Genomic DNA, 13,732 nt, shown 5'->3' on the forward strand with positions numbered 1-13,732 from the left:
TGCTGAGGTACTGAGTTCAGAGCAGTGGCCCTGTAAATACCTATGAAAATATTTTTCTTTAAATGAGCATAGCAGAACATATGGGGTTAGCACTACACACAATGATGTAGCACAGAGACCCTTGTAAAAGGTGCCCACTTCAGTAACAGCCTTCCATGCCCCATTCTGACTAATTTACCACAGTGTGCATACCTGTCCACTGAGGGGGGCAGCGGCAGTTGTAAGTGTTAACCCCATCCACACAAACCCCTCCATTCTGACACTTGTGGTTAGGGCAGTCATCAATATTCCGCTCACAGGTGACCCCTTCAAAACCTGGATAGAGAAGAACAGAGAAAATAATGAATTCTCATGCAGAAGTAAGTCATCAGCTCTTCTACAGAACATCGTCATCAGAACAGACCTACTTCATTATTTCATTTCAGGAGCTAGCAGCTGGTTAACCCAGGACTCACCATACAAAAAATTGCCCAATCTTCTGTCTTCTCTTGCCTCAAGAGAAGCTAGACAGTTAAAGTGACTCATGATGCCAATGACATGCCTTCACAGTTACCTCACAAGTATTTCAAAGTGTTTTTATGAAATAAAATCCCAGTGAAGATAAATGTCTACTTAGATAACTATTCATTGGTTCTTAAAAAAGGTGGGGGGGCGGATATTAGATTTTCCCCAGCTCTGTGCTAGATTAATGGGAAGAACAGATAAAAGATCACCTAATTAAATTTAAATTAATTTACTTGCTTCTTAGGATGTTTGCTTGGGAAAACTAGGTCGGGGCAGGAAATAAAAGAAAAATATTGAGCTCACTGTCTAAAGATATGGGTCAAGTTCCAACCTCACTACCTATAAGCTATTCAACACATGGTAAATTACAAACTCTGAATTAGCTTCCTCATCTGTAAAATGAAGTGGATTCCACCTGCCAAACCTGCCTTTCTAGTGCCATATCATGAGTAAAGTACATTATAAACATAAAAAGCTATCTGAAAATGGGGTGGCACTATTATTAATTAAACTTACCAACCCTTCAAGTTCATCCTTCTCTCCACATTTATGGCATTACTTCCTTCCTCTTGATTTTCCCTTTTATGAAAAATGAAACCAACACACCAAACTTCACCCTAACTGCCCACAGTGTGTTTCTCTGTAATTTATATACTGAGCTTTTTCCTTTCTCCTTGGCTACCAAATCCCTTAGCTATTAAAATAGAAGACTACCACCTTTAAAACTGAATTTTCAACTGATCATTCTCCTATCTGAAATATAGTATGACTAAGTATTTGGTCTCTTCAAAATGTCCCTAAGGTTCTTCTTCTCTCACTCAAAACACTTATCGGGTCTTGTACTAGGCACTGGGGGCGTAACTGTGAGTAAAAAAGATAGAATGTCCCTGCTTTTGGGGTATTTACAGTCTGGCGAGTGGGACAGACAGCAATCACACCTTGCTTTATTCATTCCTACCACAAGCCACTGTGATATTCTACAGCTGCTTTGTTACACTGCAACATGGCTGGTTTCTCTGAATAAAGTGGCAGTCATGTAAATGGGTATAAACCAAGTGGTAAAAAAAAATTACTGACACCAAAGGAAATCACTTCACAGAAGATGGGGATAAATGAAAGCTTGACTAAGGAGAATTCTATTTCTCTGGGCATTTGGTATTCAGTCCATTCAAGCAGATGAATCATTAAGTAAGCTTGAGAAAGATTGTGAAAATTTTTATAGACTCAGATTTTTAAAAATTTATCATATTACTCATATATCTGTTTAATTGTATGAAAGTCTTACAAATGAACTGACTCAGAAAATTCTGGTTTAAGTCCACCCATAATTAAGATAAAGAGCAAATCTATAGATCCACCAAGTAGCAGTGTCTGAACAAGAACTGAGGTCTTTGCTCCTACTCTAGTGCTCTTAATGGAAACATTCCTTAGAAATGTTAAAGATAGAGTTTTAGAGTGTGGGAGGGAAATAGGGCTGCTGGCTCACCACTGCTGGAACCTGTGTGGTCTAGTGGTATTCTGGAACTGGTAACTTGATCTCTCTGGTGACTAAGACTAATATGGTTGACTACAGTGTCAGGGAGGTGATAAAGCCCTGGTAGCCAAACTATTAGGAATTGAAACTGTGACCCTAAATTTATATCAGTCAACGCTACAACTAACTGAATTCATCAACCACAGACAGATTAAGAAAGCAGAAGCATTTCAGCATAACCACAACTATAAGAAATAAAATGTTTTCTTTTTATGACTGATTGACTATTTTCAAGATAGTTCTTCCCTGTCAAAAGTAAGTAGGTGAGAAGGTAAGTTGCTAAGGGTTAATTCATGATTAAAGCATGGCCTCTGGGGCCTCGGTTCAACTTTTAACCTTCCCATGCAATAGGTAAGTGAACAGGGGCAAGATACTGGAACTTTCTTTCCTCTCTGGGGGGAATTAACAGGGTCTACCACAAAGGGCTACTATAAAGAATAAATTAGTTAGATACACAGAGCACTTAATTCAGTAAATGGTGCTGGGACAATTGAACATCTACAGGCAAAAGAATAAATTGGACCTCTTTCCCATACCATAACAAAAATTAACTTAAAAACTAAGAGTTAAAATTATAAGACTCTTGTAAGAAAAGAAAGGAGTGAATCTCTGTGACTTGGGCTAGGCAAAGCTTTCATAAATATGAACGAAAACACAAGCAACAAAAGAAAAATTAGAAAGTTTGGACTTCATCGAAATTAAAAACATTTGGGCTTCAAAAGATAACATCAAGAAAGTGAAAAGACAGCCCACAGGATGAAAGAAAATATAAAACCATGGCCCACGTAAGTCATTTATCTGATAAGAGACTTGTATCCAGGATATATAAAGAACTCTTACAGCAATAATAAAAATACAGTATAAATAATATAATAATAAAAAGGCAAATAGCCCATTATAGAATGGGTAAAGGACTTGAACAGACATTTCTCCAGATGATATACAAATGGCCATAAGCACATGAAAAGATGCTCAACATCATTAGCTATCACACGGAAATGCCCATCAAAACCACAATGAGATGTCACCTCACACAAACTAGGATGGCCATAATCAAAAAAACAGACAATAATAAGTGTTGGGAGGATGTGGAGAAATTGGAACCCTCATATACTGCTGGTTGAAATGTAAAATAGTACAGCCACTTTGGAACAGTCTGGCAGTTCCTGAAAAGGTTAAACAGAGTTACCATATCACCCAGAAATTCCCCTCTTAAATACAGACCCAAGAGAAATGAAAATATATGTCCACACAAAAAGTTGTATAAGAATGTTCATAGTGGCATTATTCATAATAGCCAAAAAAGCAGAAGCAGCCCAAATGTCAATTAACTGATGAATGGATAAATAAAATGTGGTGAGCACTGAGTAATGTATAGGATTGCTGAATCAATGTTTTACATCTGAAACTAATATAACATTGTATGTTAATTATACTTCAATTTTTAAAAAGTAGGGAAAAAATGTGGTAAATCTACAATGGAATATTATTCAGCCACAAAAGGAAGGAAGCACTGATACCTCCTATAACATGAATGAACTTCGAAAACATTAGGTGAAAGAAGCCAATCACAAATTACCACATATGTTTCCATTTATATGAAATGTCCAGAGCAGGCAAATCCAAAGGGACAGAAAGTAGATTAGTAGTTGCCTGGTGGTGGGGGAGAATGAGGGACCAAGGCAATGTGACTGATGATGGTACAGGGTTCCTTCTGGAGTGATAAAAATGTTCTAAAATTGGTTGTGGTGATGATTACACGTACCTGTGAATACACTGAAAACCACTGAATTGTACACTTTAAAGAGCAAATTATATGGTATGCAAATTATATTTCAATAAAGCTATTATATTAGGGGGGAATGCACTTAAAACAGTCCCTGATGCATGACAAGTGATCCATACATATTAGCTAATATATTATATATGAATAGAATCAAAACAGCCCTTAGAGATTATCTACTCTGATCCTTTTATGTTATAGATGAAGAAGTTGAGGGCCATATGGCTGACTTATCCAAGTTTACATGGCTAGTAGGCAGGAGTCAGTACTGAACCAGTTTCAATCAGTATGCTGTCTGGGGCCCCAGAGTTCCCTTGCAAAAATCTGAAAAACTAACCTAAGGTTAAAAGTTCCCATGTCTGAGAAAACTCAAGCCAAATCAGTTCTCCTCCAGAGTTAAGACAGGATTTATGCTTTAAAAATAGAGATACAGACCTCTTTTAGGAAATAGCTAGCAAATTCTTGTAAGAAAGTCCACCCAAGGAGGGGAGGTGGTGGTAAGGCTTATATGAATAAGTTACAGTGCAATCACTTCATAAAAATGTATTTTAAGGTTCTAGGGGAAAGGGAAACAGACAAGTCTCCAGACCTGTGGGTGGAATGGATGTAGCAGATTTACAAAGAGGCTCACATGACCGTACTAAAAGGAGTCTACTGCTTAAAGCCAACTCACATCCTTAAAAGGCCAAAAGGAGAGAAATTAAACTTAGAAAGAACATTTTAAGACTGTGCTGTTATAAAACCATGGCCCACGTAACTGATAAATGATGACAGTGAGGGTGGGGAGCAGAAAAGAATCTTTTGAACTTGTCATCCCACACAGAGAAGAGCATCTCTCAAGAAAGCATCCATATCTTTCCATTTTCACATGCTGGGATGTGTGAGGGTGGAAAGGCTCGTGGAGAGACACAAAGAAGAGAGCAGAAAGAGGAAGATGAGATGACATAACTAGGATTCTCTCAAACCAGGCTAAAAGTCCTCCGGAAGAGCTTTAGTCTGCAGGGATGAAAGAGTGAGGAAAAAACCAGGAATATCTGAAACTGGCCAAAGGCAAAAAAGAGCTACAAGTCTACTTTCTTCCCCAACCCCCCAAGAAGAAATCTGACACAAAAGCAAACTGGTCCCATATCTGTCCTGCTGGTTTTCTTGGCACACATCTTCCCATCTCCAAATGGGCCCAGACGAGCTCGCTGGCCCTCATGACTGGCCCATGTAGCCCCAAGCCCTACCACCCACACAGGCTACTGCTCCTAACACACCTCTCTTGATATCTCCCTAATGATCTCTACCCTTCTAAATTCATCACTAAAAAAGTCAAAGAAATGAATAAGGTGAATCAAAAGAAAGAAATTTGGTATATATATTTTTAAGTTATGGAATACAATAATTCTGTTTTCTGTCACATTCAATGCATTCATTTGTCAAATATTCACTGGGTGTCAATTTTGTGCCATGCACTAAGTTGGGTACTGGGAGGAAGAGTTAAAACGAGAGTGTCTACTGGGAAAGATGAACAAATAAACCATCAGTTTGATAAGTGCTGTGCTAGAGGTATACAAATTACCAAAAGACCTTAGGGAGGTCTCCAATCCCCATGGGGATTGGGAACATAGAAGGCATTTCAGTGAAATAGGTGCCTTTGACACATGATAAAGAATAAGCTCTAGGGGCACCTGGGTGGCTCAGTCAGTTGAGCATCTAACTCTTGATTTTGGTTCAGGTCATGATCTCAGGGTTGTGGGATGGAGCCCCATGTTGGGCTCTGTGCTCAGCGTGGAGTCTGCTGGAGATTCTCTTTCTCTCCCTTTGCTCCTCCCCCACTCATGCTCTCTCTCTAAATAAATAAATAAAATCTTTTTTTAAAAAAAAGAATAATTTCAGGCACCTGGGAGGCTAAGTTGGTTAAGCAATTGCCTTTGGCTCAGGTCATGATCCCAGGGTCCTGGGATCGAGCCCCGCATCGGGCTCTCTGCTCGGCAGGAAGCCTGCTTCTCCCTCTCCCACTCCCCCTGCTTGTGTTCCCTCTCTCGCTGTCTCTCTCTATTAAATAAAATCTTTAAAAAAATAAAAAAGAATAATTTCTATATAAAAAGGCAAGGTGGGCAGGGGAAGGCAATAAAAGCTAAGGAGATAGCATGGTCCAAACTACTGAGCATAAGAGAATAGGAAAGACTTCCAGGAACATCAACTAAAACTGGAACTAAAATAATGTACTCTGAAAAGTGATCTGATCATTTCTGCATCTGCTCCAGAGAAACCTGCCAAAGTGTGGTTAGTATAATACCCAGTGTTACATGCCCTGCATATGAGAATGCAAGTTACATGCCCCTGCATATGAGAATGCAAGAAGGAATTATTTCTAACAGTTTTTAAGCTCAGACACAAAAGCCACAAAATGGGCTTAAACTTTATTTTCATGATATAGGGATATCATATATAATCAGCCTGTAAAGTACAGAGGTGGTTCACAAAGAATAAACCTCCGTTGTTTGGAGAGGACGGATCAGACAGCTTTTTGTGAAGTTTTTTAAAAATCATAGAGATATAGAGACGTATAGGAGAGAAGAGTAAAGTACATCAAGGACTGGCCAATCCAACTGTGAACTCACAAGGCACAGCCAACAGATTCAAACAATCCATTGTTCTCTGATTACCTGTGCTACTTTTTAAAATATCCACAAACACAAAACCAGCCCAACTCATTCTCTCCCCATTAATTGGCCCAAACCCAAAAATACTGGGAATCAATGATCCAATAATTTATTTTCTATGTTGCTCTTATGTTAAAATTATTCTGGCTGAGTGTCCCCTCCTCAGGGCTTCTGCTAAAGACTTATTTTAATGGTAGCCCACGAAGGATCTGGATCATTAACAGTTATCATCCAAGGAGAAAATGACATGTGGTTCCTTGGTTTGATTCTATTAGTTCCCTCTTGAATATATTCTTTCTTATTCCCTCTGGGGAGAAACACTTCCTTCTCTGTTGTGGAAGAGGAGTCATTTTTGCAGTTGTAATCCCCTCTCCGTGAGACTTACAGTAAAACTCAAATACTAGGCTCACATTACTCAGCCATAAAAAGGAATGAGATCTTGCCATCAGTGACAACATGGACGGACCTAGAGGGTACTATATGCAAAGTGAAATCAGTCAGACAGAGAAAGACAAATAAATACCATATCATTTCACTTATATGTGCAACCTCAAAAACAAAACAGACTCTTAAATATAGAGAATAAAGTGGTGGCTGCCAGAAAGGAGATGGGGGTGGGAGGACAGTCAAAGAGGTGAAAGGGACAAGGAGGGACAACCTTCCAGGAACAAAATAAATACGTCACGGAGGTAAAAAGTACAGCAGAGGGAATACAGTCTGCAATATCATAATAGTGTTGTACGGGGACAGTGGTGAGCACTGTATAACATATCAAACTGTCGAATCACTATGCTGTACACCCGAACTAATATAACATTGTATGCCAACTATACGTCAATAATAAAAATTGAAAAATCAACTCACAGTGTCCTTTGCAGGAAAAGAACTATAACTTGACCATTTGAATATAGTCACTAACCTATGTGTGGTTCCCTGACTTTCAGAGTTGAAAAGGACTCTGAAATTCTTACCCAGTACCAGAGTACACAAGAACCAAAGGAGAAGCCACGTTAAGTCTAGGACGTATGATACCAGGAAGAAAATGAGAAGACCAAAATTACATTCTCAATACTACGATATTATACTAAACTCACTTGGTCCATAAATATTTGTGTGCCTATTATGAACTTGGCACTGTTTGGGGGTGCTTGGGCTACATCACTAAACAAAAACAAAGATTCTAACTTTCACTCTGAAGAGGGGAAGAGGTGGCAGAATTTGGACAAGACAGACAATAAACAATAGGCATAATGAAGTAAATTATATAGCGCAAATTATATACTAAGCAGATGATAAGTGTTACAGAAAAAGAAAAGAAAAAGTAGACCAGGGCCAATAATTAAGGGGGGAGGGATACTATTTGAAATAGGGTGATTAGGGTAGGCCTCAATTAAAAGTGTAACGACTTGAAATGTGGCAGGAAGCACACATGGGAGTTGCTTAATACCCTAACAAGCCTTCTTCCCTCCTGCTGACTTGGTTTCTCCATTTTTAGAACTGAAACAATGATTCTCTTCAAATAAGGGTGTTATTTACATTGAGATAGTGGTTATTATTTTAAGTAACATTTTAGTCTCTTGAATAGTGCAGAGCACAATGGAAGGAGGGGCAAGGAGAATGGTATTGCATTATGAAAGGGACTTTCTCAGAAAAAAATAATCTCCAGGCACTATTTCCCTATATGGAAATAAAGTTAATACTTTCCAAACTCCACCTGGGACATAAAAACAATGAGCATAAAATCTTACAAACTGTGTAAATACATACAGCATCTTCTATTGTTTTGAATTCTTTTTAAATTTCTTTTTATATATTGTCTAAGCTGATGTCATCTGTTTTAGATCATGAGACCCCAAAAGGCAAGAACTAGTCTACTTAACTATCTTAAATGTCTGCATGGTGCCATGTATAGGTTGATATGTAGCAAAGAGTATTTGATCATAAGTATAAGTATCACCTACTTTTTTTTTTAATCCAAACATCTCAAAGCACTTAACAAAGAGTGTCACACATTTTCAAAGCACCTTCAGGGATAGACAAGCAGTGCAGTGTGATGCAGTGAAATATAGAGGCTTTAGAAATAACCTGCCTGGTTTTCAGGCCTCAGCCTAACCACATGTTAGCTGTGCAACTTTGGGTGAATCACTTAATATCTCCACACTTGAGCTATTTCACCTGGGAAAACTAGAATAATAATACCTATCCCCAAAGTTTTTGTATAATTGAGCTAATGGATGCAGAAGTACCTGGCACAGCGCCTAACTCATAAAAGACATTGAATAAATGTTAGTTTTCTCTTTGCCAAATCTTCTCCCCACCCCCTGAATCCCCATCCCAAAACCCAACACACACACACACCAAACACACACACACACACACACACACACACACACACATCAGTGAGTAAGCAAATGTCTTACTTTAAATTACAAGCAGAGTGTAAAAGACAGCCAAGATCTCCTTACTCCATCCCACGAGCCCTGGCAGCCTCTCAGCTGTGGAATCCCTGGTTATTTCCTTTCTCAAGGAGGAGATACTATTCTGGTTTGACAGATCCTTTCCTGGACACACTCTCAGAATTCCCTAAGGTTCTTATCGTGGCTAATGGATAACAATGCAGAGACTATGGGAGTGAACAATCACTCTCTCTTAGCTAAAAACTTCCTTTATTGACTTCTCTGACTTCCCGTCAGTATTTCTCTGCCAAATCAACCTCTTGTTCTGGGCAACTATTAAAAATAATTTTCTTGAAACTGAAAAAACACATTTACCTTTCAACAATAAATCATGCTAACCTCAATTATTAGCCACTTAGACTATTAGCTTATTAGAGTATCAGAATATGTGTAAAATTAAATTGCTTACATTTCTGTCTCCTTTAACCCTTAGAATATGGCCAACAAATATGGGAGTGAAGAAAGATATCTTTTAGTTATTTCTTCTACAAGACAATGTGGATGACAGTAATACTCTGTCAATAAAATTTATTTAGTGTCTAGAATGATTACCTATTCATTGAAAGAGAAACTGAAAGCAATACAATTAATAGCTTGTTCTTGTGCCTTACAGTTAAATGGTATAAAGTTTTTTATTATGTGGCAGCGTCTTGTATTACTCTTTTCCAAGCACACAGCACAGTGCCCAGAAAACAAGTGGCAGTCAATAAATTTTTACTGAATGAAATGAATTAATTACCATTTGGTTTTATACCAAGGACCAACATATGACCTTTAATCCCCAAAAGATAAAACACACAATCCCATTATATGTGATCCACATCCACAACACCAGAATCTAAGATTCTCATTTTGAAAGAATAGCTAATACAACTTCTTTTTGAGGCAATTCTGCTTACTTAGCACTTTCTTCCCCCCTACAGTTTTCCTTCTTTTGTTTTTGCACTAAGGATATTTGTATAAAAACAGAATCTTTGTTGCTTAGTAATTCATCTGCTCCAGCTGCTTATGTTCTGTTCCCAATCAAAATTCTCGGTGTTCAGCCTCATCATCATTTTTACAAGGGGTTAGCGAATTGGCCAGGCTTGCTCCTTTCTCCATCTCTACAGAACCCTGGGCCCCAAGCTCCCATACATTGCTCTTTTCCTGGCTTCTGTCTTGTAGTTATGTCTGGTTGTGAATACTTTTTCTATCAGCACACATCAAAAAGTGCCCATTGAGTAACACAGCACTACCCCAATTCCAAAATTCTCTAGCTTCAAGTCAGAGCAAGGTTACCCAAAGTCACAGAGGGTACACGGAGAGGGCCAGGAGCCCAGGTAATATTACAAAAGGGTAGGTGGGTGCATTTAGGTAGACAGGAAAATAATCTATTATTCCTTCAGAGGTGAAAGCATGTAGGAAAGTTGACCACCTACTTTTACTGTCAATTCAGTTTAAAGCACTTTACTAATCACACATATCTTTCGACATCTAATTCTCATTGTCTTCCCTTCCATTCCAGAGACCTATCTATCTCTTTCTCAAAGCTGTTTCTCTTATTTCTTGCTGTTCCTCCAAAAAGGACAATAAACAATTTCCTAGCCACTCATCATCATAAACTCTGACATGTTAAATTACCCCCTACTCAGTTTATGGACCCTATTAATGCCCATAAAACTCTTCCCTCACCAGCAACCCACCCCACACAAAATTCTTATTTCCCCTTTTCCCTGCTGGGAAGTATATTTCCTAAAGAAGCAACTGAGCCAAACCCACCACCTTCCTTCTGTGCTGAAGGTGTATCCCCCAACCTCAGGACACTAGGGGCTCTCCTTACCTGGAAGGCAGTTGCATTCAAATGTGAAGTCACCCGTCTGCCGGCAGGTGCCACCATTGACACAGGGGGAGGGTGCACAGGGCACATAGGGGCTGTCACAGTGCTGGCCTGTGAAACCCTGTGGACACTGGCACTGATAAGAACCTGGTAGGTTGAGGCAGGTGCCACCATGCTGGCACCGTCCTGGAATGTCACACTCATTGACATCAGTCTCACACTTCTGTCCTGTGAAGCCTGTGAGGCATTTGCAGGAGAACTGGTTGGCCACAGTGGTACAGGTACTTCCATTTGCACAGGGATGAGACAGGCAAGCATCACTCCACTGGCACAGCTTACCTAAGGAAGGAGAACAGAACTCAGTGCTGCCCACTGAAGTGGGAGCCAGCCCCATCATCAACATCACACGTCTCCCACCCACCCAACATCAGTTACTGTGTGGAGAATCCCTAAGCTCTCTGAACTTCACAGGAAGCCCAAACCAGAGCCTCCTCAAGATCACCTGATACAGGCCCTCCCTGGGACCCTCAGCCAAATACAAAGACTCAGGGAAGCACACGGAGGGGACTGTAGGCTAGTCGTATGAAGCCCCTCCTTACAGGATGCCATCCTACCTCCTGACTCACACCTTGTCTTTGCATAAGCTGCGCCTCTGTTTGGAATGCCATCTTCCTTTCTGTTTACCTAGTGAACTCCCACTTGACAACTCTACTCAGAAATTTCCCTATTGCCCTTCTCAGCTCCTTAAGTCACTGTCTCTCACACACACATCTGCGCATGTACACACACACTCCAAATTTGCTGTTTCCATTTATTATATCACACACCACATGGGCAGGGGCTGGATCCCGGTAGTAGGCTCTCAAAGCATGCCTTCTGAGTGAATAAAATGCATTGATCTTTTCCACAATATATAGTTACTAAACAGATATCTTATATGATAGAAACGAGTCAATGTTACTTCTATTTCCTTTAAACACAACCCACACACATATCCTAGGAAACATTTTATTAATTGTGGTCTTGCTATAAATATTGTTTGATGTGTTTGAAGAGAATGAAGAATCTCTGGCTACTTATCTATGAAAAAAAACTAGAAGCTGTCATGAGAATAAAGGTCTAGAAAGAATAAAGGTCTAGAAAAAAAACTAGAAGCTGTCATGAGAATAAAGGTCTAGAAAGTCTTGTGGACTCTCAGGTAGGAAAATATAAGAGGAAGCCAGGAGACTCCAATGTGCTGGATCCTACAGCATGTCTTTGAGACAGAAAGACAGAGAAAAAAAAAATTCCCATGCTATTAGTAAATCTGGTATTCATATGGATTTTTGTTTTCATCAGCTTAAGCTTTTTGTTTTCAGCTAAAGATTATGAGAGCCCCCTGAACTTGTTAGTATTCCAATCGGTTGTCTAGGTAAACATCCAAATATTTGACCCCCATAGAAAAACAAATGACAGCCATGACAGCTTTTCTAAAAGGAAGGAGATGACACATGAGTACACAGAAGTGCTCTCTATCAAGGAATGTCACATCAAAGGGGAAAGGTACAATAAAAATTTGGGCACAGCAGGGGCGCCTGGGTGGCTCAGTCAGTTAAGTATCTGCCTTCAGCTCAGGTCTTGATTCTGGGGTCCTGGGATTGAGCCCCATGTCCAGCTCCCTGCTCAGTGGGGGGTCTGCTTCTCCCTCTGCCCCTCCCCCCACTTGTGCACTCTCTCTCTCTCAAATAAATAAAATCTTAAAAAAAAAAAAACAGGCACAGCACATGTATCTCAGGATGCTAAGCAGAGAGAAAAAGGAACTAAAATTCTTCTTCCTTTTTTTTCTTCATTCCTCTGAGAGGAACTTACCTACACTGGAGAAGAGATAAAAATGGTTCCTTCTGGCAATCGTGTGTATAGAGTATTTGCCTACAACTGAAACAGAAAGGTCCCTGAACCTATGCTACGTACATGCACTAACACCCCACCTCTGTTTCTTCAACTATGAGTGGAGTAAGCTAAGAAGGACTGACTAGATGGAGTATAAGGGCTACCACAAAACCAAAAGGGTAAACTTAACTGTTGTAATTCCTAAAGACAGACAAAAGTGGCAGATGTGTGAAAATAATCAGAGCCCTGCAGAACACCAAGAACAGTTCCTTTTAATGGCAAAGGAAGAAGTTTTAATATGGGGATCATTTCAGAGTAACATTTTAATTATTAAGAAGACATTACTGCCATTTCCACTAGTCAGGTTTAAAATGTTTTAAATGGCTATGCCTTCCCTTTGTGGAGCAAAACAATTCAAAACGGACAATCAGGGAAAAAATATTCTTTTAACCACCAAATCTCTTCAATGAATCACAGCAACAATTCTGTCATGGTCATGATGAAGATAATGGACCATTCTAACTATCCTCTACCCCTACCAACACCTTTTAATGAAAAAATCAGTAAAACAAGTATTACAAACTAACTGATCCAGTCTAGTTTACTGAGTATGTTTTTAGTTTTTGCTTATCAAATTTTCAGAATTGCTGGTGTAGCAGGGGACAAAATAGTGAATGGTTCTGCTTTCCTCATCTAACTTAATAAACACCTGTGGTTCATTTTGAATAAGGCTCAAACCCACCTCTGAAGAACTCATAAACTAGTCAGATAAGAGACACATTTAAAAAATTATTACACAATAAAATGTGACACATAAGATAATAGAACATAGAGACTAACTGCCTACAGGAATCACAAAAAAGTCACTAAGACAGAATTTTAAGTAACATTGGGCAATCGCCAATTATAGAAAAGGGCATTCCAGGCAAAGGGGTGTGCAAGAGCATGGAGGCAACAGGAAGTATGACATTTTCAGGAAATGATGAGAATGTTGTTGGTGTGACTAGAGCTAGATGCTTGTGGGAAGTGAAGCTATAAAAAGATGTAAGGCCGAGACCATGACAGGCTATGGAAGCCATGTAAAAGAGTTTGCAGTTGACTCTGTGGATGATAAAATGT

At 39.4% G+C, this 13,732-nt stretch overlaps 1 protein-coding gene across 1 annotated transcript in view; it reads right to left on the reverse strand.

Moving 5' to 3' along the window:
• The window catches only part of NOTCH2 (notch receptor 2), a 167,142-nt gene that overhangs the window by 80,512 nt on the left and 72,898 nt on the right, over positions 1–13,732 (reverse strand). Inside the window, exons 4-5 of the mRNA XM_027599059.2 lie at positions 10,748–11,083; positions 193–315 (exon numbers count right to left, since the gene is read on the reverse strand). Coding sequence (XP_027454860.2) covers positions 193–315; positions 10,748–11,083 — 459 coding nt within the window. The remainder of the gene's footprint in view (positions 1–192; positions 316–10,747; positions 11,084–13,732) is intronic.

The sequence above is a fragment of the Zalophus californianus genome, chromosome 4, assembly GCF_009762305.2.
Source record: "Zalophus californianus isolate mZalCal1 chromosome 4, mZalCal1.pri.v2, whole genome shotgun sequence".
NCBI lineage: Eukaryota > Metazoa > Chordata > Mammalia > Carnivora > Otariidae > Zalophus > Zalophus californianus.